The 24,106-nt window shown below is 45.6% G+C and overlaps 1 protein-coding gene across 1 annotated transcript in view; it reads right to left on the bottom strand.

Moving 5' to 3' along the window:
• The window catches only part of SLIT3 (slit guidance ligand 3), a 592,330-nt gene that overhangs the window by 198,573 nt on the left and 369,651 nt on the right, over positions 1 to 24,106 (bottom strand). Inside the window, exon 5 of the mRNA XM_046666802.1 lies at positions 4,026 to 4,097. Coding sequence (XP_046522758.1) covers positions 4,026 to 4,097 — 72 coding nt within the window. The remainder of the gene's footprint in view (positions 1 to 4,025; positions 4,098 to 24,106) is intronic.

Genomic DNA, 24,106 nt, shown 5'->3' with positions numbered 1-24,106 from the left:
AAAAAAATAGATAATCCTTGATTTTCTTCTCTTAATGAAGCACGTGGTATAGTGGACAGGCCCAATTGTTGTCATTTCACAGCCTGATACTCCAATAATTTGTCTTCTACTCCTATTATCCTTAAGTAACGGCAGAGTGGAGTTACATTCTCTGGGCTCACACAAGGTGATGGAGAAGGCCGGGAGCCGGAAGGTGGGTCTCAAACAGACCGATGACAGGGACGTACCTTCCTGAGACTTTAAATCTGCTACTCATCACTCACAAGAGAGACGGTCTACATGTGGGTAATTGAGGTCTGGTAGGAGCAGTGTTTCTTTAACAGGTTTTACACAAACTTAATTTCTACAAAGTGTCTCCTATTTTACAGGTACCGACTTATACTTAAACGTACAACTTCAATTATCGCCTCTACCCAGGTGCCTCCCCTCCTTCAACCCGCTCCTCAGCTCCGGTCCTGTATTTCCAATTACCAACATGACATTTTCTCTTAAGGTTGTAAGATTATTTAGTTTAACTCCCTCTTATTAAAACCGTGGAAGCTGAGGCCATAGACGGAGCTGTAGCCCACAGACCACAGTCATTCAACCAGTAGGAACAGAAGGGGACGTGAGGTCCGCTAATTTCCCAGCATACAGAAGATGCTCCACCCACACGGCCCGTGGAAGACTTGACATCACTTCTTCATACCCACCTCGTGCTCTTTCTGCCTGGGTCTCTTCCTCCCGGCCTTTCAATCTCCATCGAGTGGAAGCTCCAAGAAGACAGAGCTCACACATCTACATACCTTACTCTCTGTGGTTGCCCCCAAAACTGGCATTTAGTAGCTCAAAAAACATTTTGATGGCTGCATGGATGAATGACTGTGAATTTGCCATCGTTCTCTATATCGTCTGAGCTTGGAACTCATCATTTTCCACTTCTCTTCTCCTGGCCTCTAATAATGAGTTATTGTTTGCCAAGTTCTGGTGACTTGGTCCTCATTGGGGGACTTATTCTGGACTCCTCCTTTCACTTCTGACTGCTCTCTCCTCATATCGGACCACAGTCTCATCTCCTACCCCTGGCCTTTCCTTTTTCCACCTCCTCCTGTCCTAGGTTCCTGTTCCAGAATAAAAGTCTTCACCCTGATCTTTGCCATGTCAGAAGCCATCCACATTCTCAGTACATCTAAAGTTTGTACTCCTTGCAGGCAAGACTCCCTACCAACTGGTCTCACCTCGCTTTCTAACCTTATCACCTGTTTTTCTGCCTCCTAATGTCCCCACTCCCATGCGATGGCTCTGCTTGTGCCCTTGAAACACATACCTTATACAGGTGTGCCTCTACACTGTGCACACACTGTCTGCCTTGTTTGCTCTGTGAATTCCAGTCACCATTCAGGCCCAGCTAAAGCCTTCACACTTCTAACAGCAACAAAGGAATACAGCAGTAACAGTAGCCACAACTTTCTAAATACCTTCCATGTGCCAAGCACGGTACTAAGTTATTTATACACCTTATTTTATTAGCCTTCACAAAAACTCAAGGAAGTTAAGAACAATTCTTACACTTATCTTACAGTGGAGGAAATCTAGGCTCACAAGTGTCAAGTAACGTATGGAAGGTCACGGACTTAGCACGCAGCACAGCTGGACATCCGGCATAGATCTATCAGACTGCTAAAGTCACGTTGCTAACCTTTAGGCTGTACTGCCTAAAGCTAGTTTTCTTCTCTGAGCTCTGATGGCCCTTTACTCTGCATAGCCGCTCATTTGCAAGTTTTCAAGTAGGCCGTTAAATCACTAAACATTTCTCTTGTATGCATGCCTCCCAACCCCAGTTTTACCGTATGCCACCTGAGAATATGAGTTCTACCTCTTGGCCTTCTAGGTTTTGGCCAACAAATGTGAGCTGACTGACGTGATTAGAAGTGTAAAGGAACTGATCCACCACTTTAGTCTTGTTGGGTAAATTCATTCTTTAAGCAGAAAGCTTACACCCGCCTCTCCCCCCAGGACCACAGGCTGGCACTAGGTATAAATAAGAGAAGATCCTAACTGTGCAGGCCCTGGAGTAACACGTGTCCGCGTGGCCTGCAGCAGCAGCACCTGACAGTAGCTCCTGAGTGACTCAGGAGCCTGTGTTTGCAGAATCTGGAATCTTTTAGCTCTTGAGGCCTTTATGAAGTTAGAGCTATGAAAGGAAAACGACAATAACAAACCCCCAAAACCCCAGCAACTATTGAGGACCATTGTGAGATTTAATCACTTTTTTGAGAATCACAAATGTAGGTGGTAATTACATAGCCCTGCTTCTGTGTCACCGCAATATTCTTTTGGTTAACTGGCCCATTTAAGATTGGAGCCATGAGATGTGACAGATGTACCACTTTATACATGTAAAATGCAAATTTGTGGCTCCATCATGGAGAAGCTGGTTGACCCTGAGTTAGACACTGTCCTTTTCTGATCCTCAGTTTCTCACTGCTGGCCCGTACAGTTTTAGAGGATCTCGAAGTTCCCCTCTTGCCCTGCCTTTCTGGGATGCTAATTAACATACCCTCATAGTTTTGGTTTCTGTGCACAATCTTGAGTCCCGTTCTCCATGGCTCTATTGGCTGCACCCCGCCTTCTCCTGCTCCTGGGCAAACACTCCCAGATGAAGGAGTGGGTAGCCTCCTATCTGGTAGCCCCTTGAAAAGTCCTCTCTGCCCCCTGCTCCCTTCACCCCGAGATGCCTCTGCCCTCTTGTGTACTTTGCATATTAAACACCAAAAGCTTTCCACTGAGTTCTCAGCAACAGGGGAGGCAGAGAGCCTGTATCTGGAAGCCATCACCAGCTTCCCAGTGCACTAGAATCCCTGAGGTCCTTATAGGGGAAAATGACAGCAGAAGTAGTTCTTAAAAAGCCTCCTGCAAGACTTCTCAAGTTGAACCTGAGCCTGTGGAAGAGGCCAGAGGGCAGAAATGCCTGCTCAGACAAACCAGACCTTCTTCTGGGCCCCTCTCCCAATACCTGTTCCAAATACATGGCCACAGCAGTACACATGGCCATGTAAAATTCAGAAAGTACACTCCTTTTGAAGGGAAGGTCCCAGGAGTCACTGATAAGCAGCAAACAGTGGAGCCCAGGCAGCAAATCACAAAGGTTATTTGGCAAGTTCAAAAGCGTAGTGATGGAACAGTTCTGCATCGACCACAGCAACGGGCATAGGAATCTGCATGTGGTAAAATTACATAGAACTGCACATGCGCGCATGCGTGCACACACAAAAGTCTGTGTAAAACTGTGAAGTCTGAAGAATAAAGTCTGTGGATCATCGATTGTCAGTTTCCTGGTTTTTATATTATATTGTAATTAGGTAAGATATCACCATTAGGAGAAAACTAGGTAAAAGGGTACGTGGACCTGTCTACTGTTTTTGAAACTTCCTATGAATCAACAATTATTTCAAAATAAAAATTAAAAGAAAAAACACCTAGCACCTCGTCCAGTGGATCTGGCCATGTCTCCCCAGGTCCTGGGATACAAATCTCAGTGTTCTCTCACAAGATCCTATTAGTAACGGTGAGAACTTCACCATCATGATCTTCATCATCTTCCTCCTTCTCCTCCTCCTCAAGGCTCCCGTTTATTGAATACTGACTATGTATGAGGCACTGGAGTTTAAAACATTTTCTTGTTTGCATCTACACACCCTCCAGGCTATCATCCCTATTTTATAACGGGATGAAGCTGAGTTGAGCCCCAGGCCACTGAGTTGAGCCCCAGGCCACAGAGCCACAGTGGGGCCGGGCTCTGACCCAGGTTTGGGGCTCTTATGCTCACACTTGGGGACAAATAACCAGGGAACAGGACTCTGTGGAGCTGTCCTGGCATCTGACGTGTGTGCCCTGGAAATCGCTAAGCACATCCCTCAACCTGTCTCAAAGGCGCCTGGACCGAGGCAGCACGGGCACAGTGATGCCGCCTTCCTGTCCCGTCCCTCACCCCTGCTCTGGCCAGAGAGCCACCGCCGCAGCAAAGCAACAGAAACAGCACTTACAGGTTCTTCACGTCGGCGATGCCGCGGAACGCCTTCCTCGGGATCCCCAGGATCCTGTTTTCGCTCAGATCTCTAAACAAGAAGAGGAGAGGCACACTGCATTAGCCACAAGGCCGCCTTTATCTGCATCTCATTACGATAACAAAACCCCTGGGGGCTGCCTCTGCGTTCAGGAGGGTTTGGGGGACTGTTTAGTCTCAGGCCCCAGGCTGCTACAAGCCTGCACATTGTTCCTCTAGTGATGGCCTTTGCTGAAATGGTTACCAGGCGGAGCAGCTCGCCTCCAGGGCGGGCTCTGTGGGTGGTCTCGCACCTCCAGGCCACGAGCCAAGATTGGGTTATTTGTTGCACACACTGCACCCAATTCTCTGTTTTGCCACCTCCCAGAGATGACCCCTGCCCCCCTCCCCCACAACGTCCCTCCCCCACAGCGGGGTCAACATCACTCAATCTCCCATCTCTCGGGGACTCTCCACCTTTGTCATCTGGGATTGGAACGGAGCCAGAGCCGGGCCATCCTGATTTTCTGATGGGGGATGATCACCTCCACTTATTTTAGAGCCCCCAAGACCCCTGGGGCCTCCTGTATTGTTCTAGTGACAGGCATGATGAATTCAAATTGCATTTCCCCAAACCCATCCAAAATGGGGGTCCCCCTGGCACCTCATCTAGCATTAAGCAGTACTAACATGTTGCTCTGAGGAGGCAGGTAAGAGACAAAGTAAGTGTCAGGTCTCGAAACTGGCTCACACCTAAGTCTTGTGCCAGAGTCCTCTTGAGGAAGCCCCAAAGCCTCAATTTCCTTTCCTGAGACCCATGCAGCTTTTGTCATTTTGATGTCTGGTTTTATTTTTTGCCAGACCAAACACACGCACTTGTTCTCATTCATATCTCAAGTTTGCTTGGGATCTCAGTGAGCAATCAATCACGTATACACACACACACACACACACACACACACACACACACACAGCCCCATACATATCAATCATATGTATATCTATAGATATAGGTATATATCTCCATTATTTTGGAACACAAAAACCTTCAGATAGTAAGTAAAAAAAATTACCTACCTACCCAGACATAACCACTGTTACCAATTAGGAGTAATATGTATAAATTTCACCAATATGATCTCAGAGTATATAGTCTGTTATAACTTCTTTTTTCACTTATTATATTGAGAACATCTGTTCATGTCATTAACACTGCATGTATGCCAACATTTTTAATGGCTGCATATCATCCAATGTGGGGCTATATGATCCCACATTGATGGGTATTTATTTATGTATTCATTTGCCATTTAAGGAAACACTAGGATGAATTTTCCTGCCCACAAATTTTAGGGACATTTCCTTGATATAAAGTCCTAAAAGGAGTCACAGGGTAAACACGTCTTTAAGTGCTGAGCTGTCCTAGAGACAGACTGTACCGGTGGATGCTCCCACGCTGATTTCAAAACATACTGCTGACTCCAAATATATTCGGAAACAGAGGTCAGACAATCATCCTCCACTAAAACTAGGGCCATTGAAATTAACGTTTTGCAAGGGGGCAGGAGAGAAAATAGAAAACAGAAGAGCGGCATTCACTTTTCTGCTCTCACCTGCTGAGATGAGCTGCCACACTCTGAGGGCCTGGCTGAAACTCCAGACTCTTGGGGGCTGCCTGGGGCCGCTGTTAGGCCCCTAGGCAAGGCTCAGAGTTGGGGTAGGGTGCAGATAGGAATCCTAGTGGCTTCCGGGGCTGAATAACGGGGTGCCCTCCATCTCAAATCTAGTTTCCTCTGCCTGCAACTGATGTAAGTACATTTAGACGCACAATGAGCCCCATTGCAGGCTCCCTCGGCCGGGCCTGATTCAATGAGCAGGGCTCCAGCCTGGAGTCGGGGCGCTGAACAAAGCCCAGGATGACAGCAGGGGTCAGGCAGTGTCACCAAGGCCACTCCTCTGCTCTCCATCAGCCTCCAGGAGAAGGGGGCCCAGGTCCTGTCATCCTGCTAATGCAATTTCCACCAGGCATCTGGGCTGTACCCAAGGCTCCAGCAGCCACAATGGGCCCAGTCTTTTCTGCCAAGTGAAGGTTGGTCTCCAGGACAGCAAGCCCCTGCCTGCTAGCCTCCCAGGCTTGGCTGCTATCTTTGGCCGCTCTGGGAAACAGCTCAGGTCACACTTCTGGCAAATGGCCGATGACCAGGATCAGGGGCAGGAGGTACACACAGGAGAGAGGTTTAGAACTGTCAGCTCGAACCATGCCCAGAAGCCAGAAGAAGGGGCATAGATTCCCATAATGCATTAACCCTTTGAGTTCAAGGCGCTCAAACATACTGAAGGAATAGCAATTGTACGAAGGTTCTGGTTTGCAGTATGATGGGCTGAAGAGAGTAGAGCAATATTTAAGGAGAAAAATCTGGTGGAGTTGCTGAGAAGTCTCCACAAAAGCAGTCACATAGGCAAAATCCTGCACGTGGGTGGGGCAGCCACTTGGGTTCCCGTTCACTATTCTGCTGTAAATACACCCAGTCATGCTCCTAGTTTAAGGAGCCCAGATTAGAGCACAGCTTTCTTCCCACCTCCCTGCCATGACTTTCATCCTGCCGCAACTGAGAAACACAGGAGATTGTAGGGAATTCATCTGTTCCCCATGACAATCTGCTTGTAAATTTTATTAATTTTATTTTCCATTGAGCCTCTCTTCTCCGGCTAACAATACCGCTGCCATCCATCTGCAGGATTGTATACTGATTTCATAAATACCTCCAGTGGGCTGACAAACTGACAGCTTTAATGGTGTTACTGATGGGGCCTGGAGGCGGGTTCAGGGCTGGGTGCTTCATTTTCGGTAACCGTCCCTTCACAATGATCTCGGGGCCTTTGTGAGGGTTCCTAATAGTGTGTTTATCTCAGCGTGATGCCAGAGCATGGAGTTATTGCTAAGTACTATCCTTGAGCGAGACAAGAGCCACCAGTTTCCTCTGACACTTAAATAAAAAGAACAAAATCTATCCGTCGTGCCCAAGAGTCTAGTTCCGGCCAATTGTTTGTTGGGGGTTTAATGCCTCACCCTTCCTGAGGGAAAATGCTCAGAAGTGACTAAGGAAAGGGAACTTGCTTTGTTTTTCTTAAACATTAGATAAAAGACATGAGGTTGGAGTAGGGTGAGAGAGTGAGAGGTGCGCTGGGATTTTCCTGGGAAATAAAGGCGGACGACTCGTGGGAAAGGCTTTCTTGGCTGGGAAGGGGGGCTCCAGATTGGGATGCCTTTTTAAATAATTAGGACTCCGAAGGAAAGGAGAACTGCATTAGCTAAAGTGCATTTTCCTGCTTCCGGAAAATGATTAACCGACTGATTATTCCATCCCAAAACACAAGACCAAAGAGGACTTATTAAGGAGACACTAAGTCAAATAGGAGTTGGCAAGAACCAATATATTCCCCTTCCAGCCAACCCCCTCCAACCCTTTTTAATTTACTAAAATGCTTTGGACGCAGATTAACTTTCTTCGCAAATTTATTATTGCTTCATCTACCTTGAAACGGGAACTGCAGACACTTTGATAAATGGATTGAAAGGTTGTCTAGTTCCAATGGAGCTTTTGAAATGCTTCCCCGCTCTCCCTGCAATGTCAGGCATGCTTTGTTCTCGGAGCATGAATGCTCTGAGTGAATGACAGTCCCCACCTTCACCCCACTCCTGCCCACCCCATGTTTACCAGGCAAGATCGCCAGACAAGGAGGAGGAAAATGGTCTCCTCTTTGCTCTGGTGGGGACAAAGTGCTTGTCTTAGTCACATTCACGCTACCAGGAAGTCCTGTCTGTTCAATGGCAGTTTGTGGGGGGATTTGCTCCTAGATATCGATCTCAAATTATTCAGAAACTACAAAATGGGATGTGGATGCTCTCCCAAAACTTGGGGAATTCTTGTTTCTGAAGTGGGTGAAGCCACTAACTAGCTACATGATCATGCAAACTTACTGAAATGCTCTATGCCTCAGTTCCTCCCTCTTTACAGTGGGGCTATGTATTTTACTGACCTCATAGGTTAATTGTGAGGATACAATGAGCTGATACATGGCACTTTGCATAGTCCCTGGAACCCTGCAGGCATTCAACGAATGGTTGCGTTTATTTCTTGAACTTTCCCCCCATTTAGCCCTGGATTTACATTGCTGAAAACATCTTTTATCATCCTCATCCTCAGGACATATGCATACAATTCTGCAAAGAATAAAAGACATAAACGTTGCTAATATTCCTTTCATAAAATCTGAGGGAGGTATTAAAGTCTCCCTCATCTATCATCTGGAAAGGAGTAGCCATACTTGATTCTAGATTCTTTTGGATGAAACAGGAGAGCTTGATTCTGGAGAAAAGATCTGTCTTAGGTTGGGCTCTCTCAGAAGCACCCAAGAGAGATGCAAATTCCCCAGCTCTGCCTGCTCTCCATAAGGCTGGACGAGGTGACTCCAGCATCTCAAGGACAGATTGCTGAAGAGGTTCCCAGCCATGACCTTTGGCAAAGTCCAAAGAAACATGAGACGAGAGGCAATGCCACTAAAGGGGTCTCAAGGGATCCAACCCAAAGCATTCATAAGAAGGCTTCAAGGACAGTTCTTCTGAGTCAGGAAGTTCTCAAAAGATTAAAAAAGTCTTTCCCGAAAGATGACATATCCAGGACCAAGGATCAAGAGGCCATGGGGGGAGCTAATTGAGCAAACAAAACTAGAACAACCCAATCTGGTACCTTCTTTGTCTACCTCCCCAAACTCCTTCACTGACACCAATCAGGTGCCTTTTTAGTAACATTTAAAAAAAAATCTATCAACTCTTGACTAGACAAACTAAAAGAGGGGATGATCTTTGTTCTTAGTGCCATCAATACTGACACTTAGCAACCCTGTGTACAGCAGAATGGAACCCTGTCTGGTCTTTTTGCACCATCTTCCCATCTTCCAGCACTGTATTATTCCAGAGTATTATTGAATACTCTGCTGCTGTTCCTAGGCTTTTCATGGCCAATTATTTTGAAAGTGGGTGGCCAGGTCCTTTTTCATAGTCTGTCTTAGTCTGGAAGCTCCGATGAAATCTGTCCATCATGGGTGACCCTGCTGGTATTTGAAATACTGGTGGTATAGCTTTCAACATCACAGCAACACACAGCAGCCACAGTATGACAACCAACAGATGAGTGGTGTGGTTCTCTGACAGGGAAACAAACTCAGGCCGTGGTGGTGAGAGCGCAGGATCTTAACAACTAGACACCAGGGGATGATCTAAAAGCATTTACATTTGGAACCATTACTGGATTTGGGATCAGCGTAGTGGATTATCACTCTGATTCTCTTTGGCCTGAGTATGTATTAAAATTACTCTCTGTGTTGCTGCCTCGTGGGAGGAAACCTGCCCATTGGTGCAGTAGGTATCAATCAAAACTCACTTAGGGATTTTAAACATTTCTGATGAATAATCCACGAATCTAAAATTTCTTGTACTCTCAGTGCTACACCCTATACAAAGCTGAACCCTGCTCCCCCCACCCCCAACTCCTAATATATAGTAACTGTGACACATCACTCGGCTCTAGGAACTAAAGAGAAAGATATCGCTTTGCTTCCCTTATTTTATACAACAGGAGGGACAGACATGCAGGAAAAATTGTTCCCTGGGGACTTTATAATGTAGACTTCAGGGAGGATTCATCTTAAATGGTAACTCTCTTCTGCAGGCAATTTATCTTAATAAGCAAGATTAGATGTTTGCAGTTGGGTCACTGTCAAAACCAAATGAGCCCAAGCATATGTCCTGGCTAAGAAGCCCTGGTACCTCCAGCTGGTGTCTAGTCAATGGCATCCTTTGTCAGATGGAGATGACAATGGAGTAACTGAATCATTTCCTGAAAGAACCACCACCTATCTCAGGGATCCAGAAAATCAAAATATCAATGGGGGACAAAAGAAACAATTATTTCCCACTGCTCCAGTTGGGTTTCTGAATATTTCATTGCAGCAGGAGTTTACATGGCTTGCTCCCTTGATGTTAAAAAGTTACCGAATGAAAGATATCAATAAAAACTCCTTCCATTCTGCCTTCTCTGACCAGCTTGCTAGAAAAGTCCTAGTCATACAATTCAGATGTTTCATACTGGTGGCTTAAATGTCAGTTCAGACTCTTATTTCACTCAACCAGAAATGAATCGAGTGCCTACTATGTGCTACACTATGTTAGATGTTGAGATTCAGAAGTGAACAGAACCAAGTTTCTGCCCTCCTGGAGTTTGCATTCTCATTGATCCCAGACACAAAGAAACAGAGCCTTTACATACATGGATGTAAAATAAACATCTAGACACCTCAAAAGTAAGAGCTGAAGATTGACTGCTTTTTCCTTTTCAGCAAGAAGAAAGCCTGTCTCTAAATTCACACCGCAGATTGTTCTTAAGCACCACGGAAAATAGTTCACAGCTTTGTTTTATTCGAGGCCCAAAATCTTTTTAGTTTTGGGGGAAAAAAAGGGGAAAGATGCCAATCTCCATCCCCGGGACTTGCAAGGATGCAGGCTTGTTTCCTCAGGTACTTTGGTTTTGTCTTTCAAAGTGGACAGTTTGATAGAAATCAGGACATTTGGAAGAGGTCGTTGAGGGTAGGAGTGGCACAGGACAGCTGTTCTCACACTGCGGCTCGTGGTCTATCTGATCGGAATTTACTGACGGTGCTTTGAAAAAATCCAGATCCCCGGTTTTTAAAATTATTTAGGTATGATAATGGCATTGTGGGTTATGTTTCCTTCCATTTGTGTCTTAGTCTTTGAGAGATACCTACTGAAATAATTAAGGATGAAATGATGATGTCTGGGTTTTGCTTAAAAATAATACAGAAGAGGGGGAAGTGGGTAGAGGTACAGATGACACAAGATTGGCCATGAGTTGATACCTATTGGAGCTGAATGATGTGTCCAAAGGGGGTTCATTTATAATCTGTGCTTGACTTTTATATATGTGTGAAATTTTCACAATAAAAGAAATTTAAATGCAGATACCTGGGACCCATTCCAGACCTACTGAATCAGACACCCTGGGAATGGGCTCTGGAGTCCAAACCTTGAGCAACTTTGAGAACATGGGTAGCATGATTAGTGCATGGGATTAGGTGCCCAGTTCACGTCCCATCTGTGCTACTTAATGGGCTGTGTGTCTTTAAGAGCAACAATTCAATTCTCTGAGCCTCAACTTGTACTTCTGTGAAATTGGGATAAACCTTGCGGATAATGGAGAAGTGCTTTCTACAATCTAATGCATTATATAAATGCAAATCACTGCCTTCATTTTATCAGCATGAAGTTAGCAAATGCAGCATCCTACTACTCTCTGCGTCTATTCTGATTTTAGGGAAAATCTTGGGTCCAAGATGCAAAGGCCTCCTGTGTCTCAGGTTTGAGCCTGCGGCTGCTGCTGGGCAAAACAGCTATGGGACAGAGGGTCACAGGAGCTGGCTGAAGAGGGACAGAGTGACAACATCTAATCTGTATTTTAGAAAGCCACTAAGGGGCCACGTTTGGAGGCCTTCCTAGAAGGGGTAAGAGTCCATGGATGTTTCCCTGGGATCCCAGAAATACGGCAGAAGAAAACCAAGCACTTTGCCCTCGGATTCACCCAAACCTGTAGGGAGACTGGCTGACTGCGATTAGGACACTTCTGGTGGGGCCTCACAGACCAGTGATCTCCTACCGTTTCCCAGAAGGGCTGCAATCTAGGGGAGAAATCACGGGAGGGCAGGTAATGAGCAGGACTGAGCAGCTAGGCTGAGAGGCAGATGGAGAGCTGTGATGAGGAGGATCTGGTGTTCAAGCACAAGGGAGTGAAGAAAACCTCCGGGGGACTGAGGGCTGCGAGCTGCTACAAGGCTGCAAACGGAGCTGGGGCTGTTGGTTTGCTCCACTGTCACCAACGTGGGCCCTCTTTCTATCTCTTTATGGGCAGATGTTCTAGAGATCACAAATGCATTATGGGTTATGCAGGTTACAGTAAATGAGTAAAGCAGGCTGAACGTGGACAACAAAAACAGTGAGGCAGTGAAGAGGGGAATACAGGGCCCATCTGAATTAATTTCCCCCAAATTAAAAACAACCTTCTGTGCTGGCCAACAGAACACTTCAACCCATAGCTGAAGGGCGCAGAGGCCAATATCCCTCCAGGGGATATCTGCTAATTCTATCAATTTTTTTTAACCATACTTTTTTTGGTGAGGAATATTGGCCCTGAGCTAACATCTGTTGCCAATCTTCCTCTTTTTTTTCTCTCCAAAGCCCCAGTGCACAGTTGTATATGCTAGTTGTAGGTCATTCTAGCTCTTCTATGTGGGATGCCACTACCTCATGGCTTGATGAGCCATGCATAGGTCCACACCTAGGATCCGAACCAGCAAACCCCAGGCCACCAAAGCAGAGCATGCTAATTAACCACTCAGCCACAGGGCCAACCCCAGATCTGCTAATTCGAGAACAGTGCTGTCCCATAGATATATAACATGAGACACTCCTGCAATTTAAATTTTTCTATTAGCTGCGTTAAGAACAGTAAAAAGGAAATACCTGAAATGAATGTTAATAAAGTGTTTTATTTAACCCAATATATCCAAAATATTATCATTTCAACATATAATCAATATAAAAATTTACTAATGAGATACTTTACATTCTTTTGTTTATACCAGGTCTTCAGAATCTGGTGTATTTTATGTACATCTCAGTTGGGGCCGGCCACATTCCAAGTGCTCAGTAGCCACACACGGCCAGTGTCTACTGCACTGGACAGGGCAGTTCTAGGAAAAGGCTAGGAGTTGGACGTTGTAGCTCTGAGTGCACTCACTGCCAAGAGAGAGAAAGAGTTTTAGATGTTGGAACTAATCTAAAGGAGCCCAAAGTGGGTCTCCTTGGGGAGTTCAGGTATACAACAGGAGAGGGGAACCAAGGGGAGCCATTATAGAAATCTTTGGGTTTAGGAAAGAAAGCCAGAGCTTTAAATATTCCAGTCATTCAGCCATCCCTCCTAGGAGCAGTCGTAAATCCTTCCAGCCATAGGATTTAATTTGAGCTTTTCAAACCAACACCCTTCCAGGGCAGGCAGGGTTAACCAATGCTTCCAGCCCAAACAGAAGCTTTCTTCATTTAATTAGCATATGCAAGTCCTAGGAAGGCTCTTTGTGTTCATGAAACAGCATCACAATTAACTGATCTTCTCCAGCAAATTGTACAGGGCTTGAGCTTCTCAACAGCTCACTAATCCCTGGGATTATCACAATTTAGCGACAAGGCAGTTACATTAGATGGGATTGGGGAGCTCTCATTATCAACCCGATTGTGCCTTCTGTTCTGGTCCAGATTTCCTTGTGTCACTACACGGTCCAGGAAACATCACCAGGATTCCAACTACCAGCATCTGACTCGAATCTGCACATCCATCCCCATGCACCCTTCAGGAAGTACAACTGCAATTTTGGTGCCCTTACATCATGGGCAGAAATCTGATGCTGAAAATCATCTGATCATAAGGATCTAATCACATACCTGAGATAGTCGCCTGCCAATTTTTAGGCCCAATGAGATGTTTTCGTTTAATTTTTCGATCTTGGTTTGGGGGGAGGGGTCCACCTGGTTCAAAAGGATGGAGAGTGGTGTTTTCTCTCTTTCCTTTGTTTGAAGCTATGCGTCTGCCCAATAGAGTTTGGGAAAGGGAGCCTATTTCTGTGCAATTCATTCTCCTCCCAGGCTGACATACTCTTCCACTCCCTCCTTCCCCCTCTACCCTCTCCCTGGGCAGCCCTGTGAAGCTTTCGACCTAATTTGATTGTCGTAGCTGACACTGTCAATCTGAAATCCAGTAGCATGTCTAATGCTGGCTGGACAAGGGGAATGCAGGGGGACTTGAGGGGGAGGCAAATTCATCTTGAGAAGTAGCTTTATGTAAATCGATCCTTTGGCCGAAAGCTGGAGCCAAGCATTTGCTGATTAATTGGAGAAGCGTCCTTGTTCCCGTGTCTTCTTTAGAGAGATGGCCCAAATTGAGTCCTCTCTTCTTTACAAAGACATTCCCATGCCAAAAAGCTTTTGCAATTAGGAGATGAAACCTTGTGAGTGAGGCGAGGGGGAGGTGGCTGGGGGCGGGGGGACGTTTATGGAATTGTTCTGAAATGAAGTGTGTGCATTTGGCCTGCTTCGTGATTAATTGCTGACCTGGCCATCCTCATTTGCCTCCGAGACAGTGTTCTGATAGCCTAGGTTCTGAGGCATAATATCCCAAAGGTGAAGATCTGCTCGTGCAATAATTAGTGAAAAAAAATTAAGGGGGTGGAGACTGTGCCTTCTAACATCTTTTTCTTGTGGATTCCAAATTTATATTTTCCGTTACCACTTGGGTCCATTTCTGTTGGCGTCAGGAAGGAGGGAATGAGTCTGTAATTGACTCAATGTCCTCTTCCCTTTTCCTGAAAAAGAAAGCTCAAGCAAAATGGCTGACCATCCTCCAATGTGGTCCTTTTAACTCAATTGCTATCCCAGGGCACTGTTTAATTTGACTTTACCAAAAAGCTAAAGGAAGTTAGGGATGTGGGCACAGGCAAAAGTGAGCTTGGATCTGAAGAGATTGCTCATTGCTTCTCACTACATGCTGACTGGAGGTCGAGCTGGTAAGGTACCATGGTCTTTTCCACTGGCCCCCTCACTAGATTATTCATTTCATGCGGTCAGAGACTTTTGTTGAACATGAGGCCTGACGCATAGCTTAAAAAATATTTGTTGAATGGGTAAAAAAATATGTGAAAATGATTTCAGGCCATTGCCATGTTCATGGATGATCGAGAACAAATCTCAAATTATGGGGATTTTTTTCCAAGTCCAGTTTGTCCCTTTAGATTATGAAAAGCTCTTGCCCTAGTCCCCTGCCCTGGTAACTCCACCTCCCTGGTGGACTGTCACGCTTGTGAACTAATGCCACTGGAATAGGCTTGTGTTTTAAGGAGCCACATTTAGTGTCTCCAACTGAGAAAGGTGTAGTGAGCTAAGCTGTAGCGTGGGAATGTGCAGTTAGATTGGGAAGCAGGCTAAGCAGACAAGCGATTAGGTTTTTCGGAATAGAGTTTAAACCTGGCCTGAAAGGGTACAACAGATTTGGAAAATGGATTCGATCCAGAAGGGGCTGTGTGCCTGACAACGTTTCATCTCCCATGTCTGAATTCTGGCACTCGTTGAGACAAGAATAACATAGATAATGAAACTCCCGGTGCAGAAGGAGATACTTTTAGCATCAAGCTCCAGGAGATGTTAGAAGGGGATGATTGGCAGTGAGAAAGTTTTGATTATCTTTGCGATAATCTGCTCTGTGATCGTTCTCCTCCTTGCCAAACTGTCTAAAAGATCTGGAAACCCTCACGGAGCCCGAGGATTAGCAGAAGTCAAATTGGCGGTGGGAGAAGAGGAAAAGGAGGTGGGAGAGAGGGAGGCAGTCCAGAGGGCTAAGGCATAGTAGTTTGGGAGCAGTTGAAGCCAATTTCTGATTTTACCCGCATAACCTTTAATGTTCAACTTGATCATGAGGAAAGGATGCTTTGAACACTCCTCTGGATCCTACGTATGTGCCTGACCCTGGACTAACGTTTTGCAGACTGGACAACTCCTTCCTTCTACCCTAGGGGATACAGCACTGGGGTCACTCCTCTGTGGTCCATTCTGTTCTACTGAAGAAATGTGAGCAGGTGGGGGCAGGGTCAGAGTGTGTGGGGCGGGGCTATAGCTTGGGCTGCAGCTGCCCAGAGGCTGCAATTTGGAATGCAGGGCTGCAGCTCAAGGAAATGCGGCTTGTAGATTCCTGTTCTTTCTTGTAACTTTTCAGAACCCCATTAAACAAGTGAAACCTCAATGGTGGAGGTGAGATGCTATCCTGGGGCCATCTGCCGATAAAATCAATGTGGCTTCAGAAAGGCTCAAAATTATCTTCTACTGAAGCAGGAAAGCAATTCAGCGAGAGCTCAGCACCCTGAGTTGCAAGGCCAGCTTCTCGGAGTCCAGTATTGGATGAGGCATATAGCAGCTTAAGCCATTAAGCTATGTTAATACTATAGAAGGACATTTCTCATCATGACCCCCTGCGCTATTTATTGTTCCATTCAAAGCAATTACAGTTATTGCTAATAACTCACACCTGTGGCTGTCCTGGTATTGACTAAGGGAGAATAGATGCTGTTCTCTTGCTTATTTATGTAAAAATGGATGCAGTTCAATAGATTTACACCAAGTTTGAAGTTAACACTAATATTTAATCCCAGACCTGCTTCTGGCCATTTAGCTTGAAAGGCACTAGACAAGGGATGTGAGCCCTGGGAAAAGCCAGAGAACCGCAAAGATTAAATTAATTAGTGATGAATGTGAGACCACTGCCGCTAGTCTTATGCCAAATATAATAAACTCCTCTGTCCCAGGTAAAGGGAAAAGGACCTCCGTGGTAGGAGCTGGGGGACGAGAGAAGGGATAAAGGAGAGACTTCTTCTGAAATACCTCTCTTGCCTCTCCGAGACTGTTCATCAACTATAGCCTGAGCTGTACTCTTCCTGGTTAACTCAACTCCCTTCCTCTCATATCTGACCCCAGAGGTCCTGCACAGGGTCAAGACCCCAGGAGGCAGTGAGGCACAGTGTTGAAAGCATGGCTCAGGAGCCTGGAAGACCTCAGCGTGAACTCCAGCTTTGCCTCTTGCTAGCTGTGTGACTTTGTGCGAGCAGATTACCCTATCTGAGCCTCGGTTTCCTCATCTGTAAAATGAGGACAATGAAAATACTTATGTCAGGGAATTATTTTGAAATGGCTAATGAATTTAGAGCTCTTTGCGTATTACCTGGCTTATAATAAGCACTTAATAAATACTAATTATTATGAGTACTTGCATCTGTTCAAGTCTGCATTCAAACACTATGAGTAGAAACAAGAAAACCCCTGCCTCCTTGTCCCAGAAAATATTACAGAAGAACCGTAAAACCGTAAAGCAGCAACTCCAAGTCAAGCTCAATTCCAAAGAAAGCAATAAGAAATTGGCAGGAGACTTCCACAAAGAGGAAGGAAAAGAAGGAGAGCCTGAAGGCCGCTGGTGGGACTGTTGGGAGGAGAGCTCTAAGACCACAGCCCGGGCAGAGTTTAGATGGGGAAGTGGCCTCAATACAAACATGGGTTCTGAGCTAAGAACAAATGTCGATCCAGCAGCCTCTCTACAGACTCGGGACAAGATGAAGTGTCCCTCCGCCTTCTGAAGGGGGCTGGGGTCTTGTGTGAGCTTCCAAGGGGTCTCGAACCATGCAGGAAAGAGCCCTAAGGGGAAAAACTGAGATCAGCCAAGGTGGGAAGGTGAGTTAAATCTGCTGCTAAAGCAAATTCCCTATGTGGTTGCTCCTCCTGTGAAGATAATCCTCACTACCCTGTTACAACTATCCTGGGGCTTACATTTCAATAAAGGGTCATCATTAATGGAGTGACCACAAGGTACCCAGAGAGTTAGGTGCTGTGGGTCAAAGCTAAGAAAATGAGAAGACATAGTCTATGGGAGAGGACAAAGTGGGACAGCAAGTAGGATGTCACCTCTTAGGAAATGAACGTCACCTCTGCGATAGACCCAGCTGCTCGAGGCAAGACACAGCGAGCCCCTGTCCTCTTTCCTATCCCCAAACCCAGTGGAGGAGGCTGCTCTGGGAACAAGGGGATAGAACCAGAAAGTCAGCCTCTGAGTGCTGGTGTGGAGGGGCAGTCTGTGAACGAGAGACCATGAAAGTCAGTGGTTGATGGGCAGGAGAACCTAAGCAGAGAAGGAGAGAAGGAGGAAGGGAGAGAGAAAGAAAAGAGAGGGTGATAGACAGAGGGACAGAGAGAGAGGGAAAGATGGAGAAAGAGAGAGGAAAAGACAGACAGGCAGAGAGACAAAGACCAAGAGGGAAAGAGTGACATAGTGAGACAGAGAAACTAGAGAAAAGACAAGAAAAAAGAGAGAATCACACATACACAGTAATTTCACAGAAAAGACCGTGGAAGGCAAAGACACAGAGAAAGAGAGATCCACCAACACAAGACAAAGAGAAACAGGATGGAGACAGGGTCACACACATACAAGAAGAGAGACAGAAAGAGCCAGGCTGAGAGCACAAGAGACAGAGGAAAGCAAGAGGAAAGGACCAGGCAGGAGCCAGCAAGGTTTTGTGAGGCGCCTGCACAGAGATTCTTCTCCAAAAGATCCTAGCGTTTGAGCTTTCCCAGGATGAGGGGACCAAGAAGAGGAAGGAGCCCAAGGCTTCTCTCACATGCGACGTGGGAGGCTGCTCTGGGGAAAAGGAAGTGTCATCCTCGCTGTGTGGACCCTGCACTGAGCTCAGGCCTCCATCCCTCCCCCCAAGCCTGGTCCGCCAAGACAACTCTTGCCCCCCCCATAAGGAGGGGAGCTGCCCAGACAAGAAGAAGGGGCTTCTCCTGAGCTCCCATCTCCAGCGGTTCCACTTTCCTCAGCTCTGGAAGCCAGACACAACAGGTTTTGGCAGAGAAAACTTGTGGAGGTTTCAAACTTTTTATGTTACAAAGCGAGTTTTTAAAAGCTCCATAAAATTTCAAGGCACATACTTAATGTTCAAATGGCAGAATATATCGATTCCTGCCCATCCTCTAGTATCTTAAGTTTACCCAGAGGACCATTTTATTTAATTAAGTTGGTGCTTTATTAATATAAATATTCTCTTATTGATCATAAGAGGGCCTGACAGGCACTCAAGCTGGGTATACATCACCTTCCCTCTGAGCAGCGCCACTTAGAGGAGTAGCTGGCTCGGAATCAAGAAGACTGGCAGAAAGTGGTCCCCTGGGATGTCAGGCGTGGATGAATCTATAACATTTTTATGGAGGGAGTTTCTCTTTTTTTTTTTTTAAAGACCTAGCTTCTCACTTCTCTTAAAGCAGAAAGCATATGGAAATGAGATATGAAAATGGTCTTGGCTTACACGTATCAATTAAGCATGTCAATACCTTAATTAAATCGCTCAACTAATGAGATTTATACCAATGAATATGCTTTATAGTTATAATAGCTTTTTTGGCCACTGTTCAAAATGTCAAATAAATTGTGAAAAGCGGATTAAGAAAAAGACATAATTGACGTCCTGAACTGAAGCCAGTTTTTTTCTTCCTGCCTTTCTTTCCCCTTTATTCATGTGATTTGGGAGAATATATATAAAGTAATGGACCCCATAATGGATTGGCTTTTCAAGAGTCTTTTTTATCCTTCAATTCTAATCCTTCTTATCAACTTTTCTAAGCCCCACACCATTGAGCCTACGAACGCCTTCACTTTCTTCTGGTTCCTTGGAACTTGCTTATTTAATAATCTGCAACTGAAGCTCCCTGGTACACCCACAGAGAGGAAAACACTGCTGCTCTGACAGACAAAACCCTAAACAAAACAGGACATAAGGTTAAAAGGCTATTCCCATAACATCAAAACACCTGGGTAAAGGTATTCTTAATCTCTTATGTACAAGCCAGGATAAAAGCCTATTTTCTCCAACTAAATAATGTGGCAAGAAAGTCAAGATTCTCGCTTCTTTCTTCTTAGACTCTTTTGCTCTCTCAGCATTTCTAAATCATTTCTTAATCAACTTATTTCTGTATATAACCACAGTCTATTTCCCTAAGGATGGAAAACAAAAAGACGACCTTCTATACATGTACAAACACCAAAAGCGAAGATGAAACCTGTGAGTAAGTGATGCTGGCCATTTGCACTGCTGTCGTGGATTCTTCCCAGTAAGTCACAGACAGAATGAGCAACGCTGTGAGTACTGCTGCGTGGATTCAGGGTTATTATTTAAAGCTATGATTGCAAAAAACAAAGAGGAAAGAAAGAGAAAATAAACTATTTGGGGGCGCTCATCTGAAATACACAAGGGTGTTTCAAGTCTTGCTTAAATAGTCCATTTCTGAAACCTCTGCCACGCCATTGTGTTGAATGTCGCCCTAAACAGGGTGACAGGGAGTGGGTGCTCTTGGACTTTTGTGAGCCCTGATTCCCCTGAGACTCTGGCGTGTGAGGGCTGCATCTGTGGTCTCTCATCCTTTGACAGCCAACCCCCTGCCAGCACCTGGGGAAGGATGGCACCAAACAGTCCAGAGAGATGCAAGAACCAGGTCAGTCCTCCCAGTGTGATTCCCTCTACTGACATGATCCAGCTAAGATTAGGGGAAAGGACCAAACACCCCAACCATTACTGGATACAATTCAGAATGAAGCATCTTTTTCAGAATCCATGATTCTCAACAAATTTTAGAGGTAAAAGATCCAACTTTCTTGGTTTACAGATGGCAAAGCTGAGGCCCCAAAAGAGAAAGGACTGGCCCAAAGTCACACAGCCTGGGGCAAGAACGCAGGACTCTGACGGTGGAGAAGGGTCCTGCCCAGCGCGGGTGTTGTTTCTGTTTTATATAAAGAAGGCAGGACAGGAGGCAGGTCCTGGTGCAGTAGCTGTCATTTCTCTGGTTGCCAAGGAGCACCTGGTTGGTCCGGCTAACTGGGCAGGTGTCCTCCCTCTCTGCAACATGCCCTGCACATGGGAACAGCCCTCCTAATGCTCTGACCACATTCAAAATGGGTAGTCTTTCTAGATCCATCCACCCATCCATTCGTCCATCCAACAAACATTTACTGAGCACCTACTATATGCTAGGCATGGTGCTAGGACCAAGGGACAAGCGGTGAACTAGCTCTTTGTGCACGGAGGTTATAGAACTTAGGGCAGACAAACATAAGGCAATCACTGCACAGAGGAGCTTTTATAATTTAGACGGACACTATGAAGAAGTACAAGATGCTCGTATGATACAAACATGTATAATAAGGGAACTCAATCCATGCTAGGCAGCCGGGGGAACTGAAGCTCAAATGGAGACATGCAGGATACGTAGGAATCACACAGGGAAGGGTGTGCGTTGGAGGGCTTGGTGCAGTGGTTCTCAAAGTGCAGTCTCTGGTCCAGCAGCGTTAGTACCAGCTGGGAACCTGTTAGAATGCAAACTCTCAGTCACAATCCCAGATGTTCTAAATGAGAAACTTTGGGGGTGGGGAACAGCCACCTGTGGGCTTTTTTTTTCCCCAAAGGAAATAAATTTTTTCGTGGAAATTTAAGAACATACACGAAAGTAGAGAAAATAGTATAATAAACATCAATATCAACAATTATCTATATTTTGCTAATTTCCTTTCATCTATTCCCACCTCCCCTGCCCACATATACACACTTTTTTTCTTTCTGGAGTATTTTAAAAGCAAATCTCCGACACCATATCACTTTACCCATATATATATATATTTCAGTATGAAATTCTAACCAATAAAAACTTTTAATTTAACCATCTAGTATCATTACACCTAACAAAATTAACAATAAGTCGTTGAAGTTGGTTTGTAGTCAAGATCTAAACAAAGTCCAGCATTGCATTAGCCACCTGTGTCATAACCAAGCCTTCATATGGTGGTAACAAACAGGGATCCACTGGTGTAGAGCATGCTGGGAGAGGGAATGGGTGTGGTGAGGACTCTGACGCTTAAGCATGCGCCATGTGCAATCCGAGAAGCAGAGGGTGGCAAGTGTGGCTAGAATGGGGCTAGTGGAGGGTAGTGGCTCAGTGGAAGCTGGTGAGAAGACAGGAGGAGATGGCGATGGGATCAGGTTCGGACATGATCCCAGGACAAGAAAGAGTGACTGAAGGGTTTTAAGCAGAAGATGAGGACAATTCTTCATTGAATGTTGATGAGAATCTCCAACCTACACCAGCAGACCAACAGGAATAGGCCTTCCTTATGCTGATTTGGAAAGCCAATTAAAAAATAACTGATATTTTAATGAATTCACATTTACATGTAAATTTTCATTTAAAAAGCCACAGACTATCACTCTCTCACCATATGCCTCCTCCTGGTTCAGTTCTCTGCAGTGAGGGATAAGCCTTGAGTCTCCCCACAGAAGCGGGGCAGGAGATAAACAAAGAACTCAGAAGCATCGGGCCTCCCTGGGGGTGCAAACCTGGTGCCCCTGGGACCCCAGAGGTTTTGCTTCAGCACGTTTTTCCCCTGTCAGGCTTTACTTGTTTTGACCATTTTGATGAGTTATAAATTTATTGGCACTTCAGCGTTTCATGAGAGGAGGAAGCTGGGTCCTGTTCTCCAGCCCAGAGGGCTAAGGCTTTGCCCCCAAATCCCAACGTCACAGAAAGCCAGGGCAGGGCCCCGAATCCCTTGCTCTTTGTTCTAGCTGCCCAGGCAAAAAGAAGACACTTGTGGGGACATAGAATAATGACTTGGGCGTCTCGGCATTCGAACCTGGTCCCACAGCTCTGGGTACACGGCTGGAGCATGCTGGCCTCTCACAGGCCCCCTCAAGGTCCCGCCCACCTCTCTTAACCTCTATCATTGCCCCTGACCCACATCTACTATCCATCCCTTCCTACTCTCCGTATATATCAATCACAATGTTTCCTTCCAGCATGCTTTCATCTCATTCAGTGGGTTTTAAACTATTACTTAAATGCAGAATTATCTTGTCGGTGAACGGGCATTTGCACAGTGCCAAAAAAATCACACTGGAGCTTCTTTGACTGAAGTGGGGGGTGACAGAGGAGCCCAGCTGGGTTGCACCCCCAATAATTTAGGGCACTTTGACTCATTTTGAACATTACCAACCACTTCAGTTTACCCAGGAGGAAGCTGAGGCCCAGAGGTCAATGCCTTGTCTGGGGCACTCAGCAGGTCCTGAAACCACAGACTGGTCACTCCTACTTCTAGCACCCGGCTCCCTCCCACTCCTTTCCCTCCGCTTAGAAACATTCCGAGTAGGGGAGACTGTACTCAATCCAGACTCAAAGCTTACTGCATCAGCACTTGCTTCCTGTAATAACCAACATGGGGACCACACATTCTGGATAAGAAAAACTGCATTTCATCTCCCTCCCAGCCTCTCCTGCTAAGTTGCTTGGGGTAGAAAACTAGAGAGAAGGTGAATAGTGAGGGGAAAAAAACCCAAATAGCTTAATTCTCCATTCTGGATCATCAGTCTCTGTGTGTTCACAGCAGTGACTCAGAGCTCTCCTCAGAGAGGAAGCTATGAAATTTTAAATCTGCTGACTCTTACCTCCTCTGTGGGGCTAATCCAGAAAACTTTACTTTAGAAATAACAATAGTGATAGCAATGATAATAATACCTCCTAAGCATTTTGGCATGGGTTTCAATTTCTCTTTCCTATCAGGAGAACACAGAAAAAACTCCCAGATGTCACTGCAAAATGCTAATTCCAGCTTTGGGGGCAGGCATAATGGCAGGAAGATGCATTGCTATGGAGATAATAAGTTGTGATAGACACGTGTGCATAATTAGAGGAATTCATAACAAAAGGGGCCATACCACTGGTCCCTGGGGGTTGGCAGTTCCTCTGTGCCATGGTTTTGGCAGCACAAGGGTGCCCTGGGCTGGCACAGAAGTTCCAGATAATCCTGGAGTTCCTCAATGTTATAATCTCACAACCTTCTTTAAAAAGATAGAGATTTCCAAACCCTGCCCACCCACAGGGATGCATCATAGAGCACCAGAAAATCCTGGGAGGCATGGCTTCGCCTCCACTCCCACTTAGAGAGATGAGCATTGGATGAGCACCTACTGTGTGCTCCCTTCATCAAAAACATGATGAGGCAGGCACTACCATTCTGATTTTACATATAAGGACAGCACAGTTCAAATATGAGGCAACTTACCCAAGGGCACAGAGCAAAGAGGAGTTGGGATTGAACGCGTCTGTCCTGCCCTGGCTAGCCCACATTTACTTGGAGGAGCCTTGTTCATCACACCCATCCTGTACCCCCACCCCTCCCCGACAGCACCCAGTTAGAAAGAAGGGCAGACTTAGGTACCTGTGAGCACAGAGATGATGACTAGACCTTCTGACCTTGGAAAGAAGATGGTATCTTCTTGGTTTAATATTGTTTATTATTCTGGAGTTAAATAGTATTTTATTTCAAC

This window comes from Equus quagga, chromosome 7, assembly GCF_021613505.1.
Source record: "Equus quagga isolate Etosha38 chromosome 7, UCLA_HA_Equagga_1.0, whole genome shotgun sequence".
Taxonomy (NCBI): domain Eukaryota; kingdom Metazoa; phylum Chordata; class Mammalia; order Perissodactyla; family Equidae; genus Equus; species Equus quagga.
The sequence above is the reverse complement of the archived record's forward strand: the minus strand, read 5'-3'. Positions and strand labels throughout refer to the sequence as shown.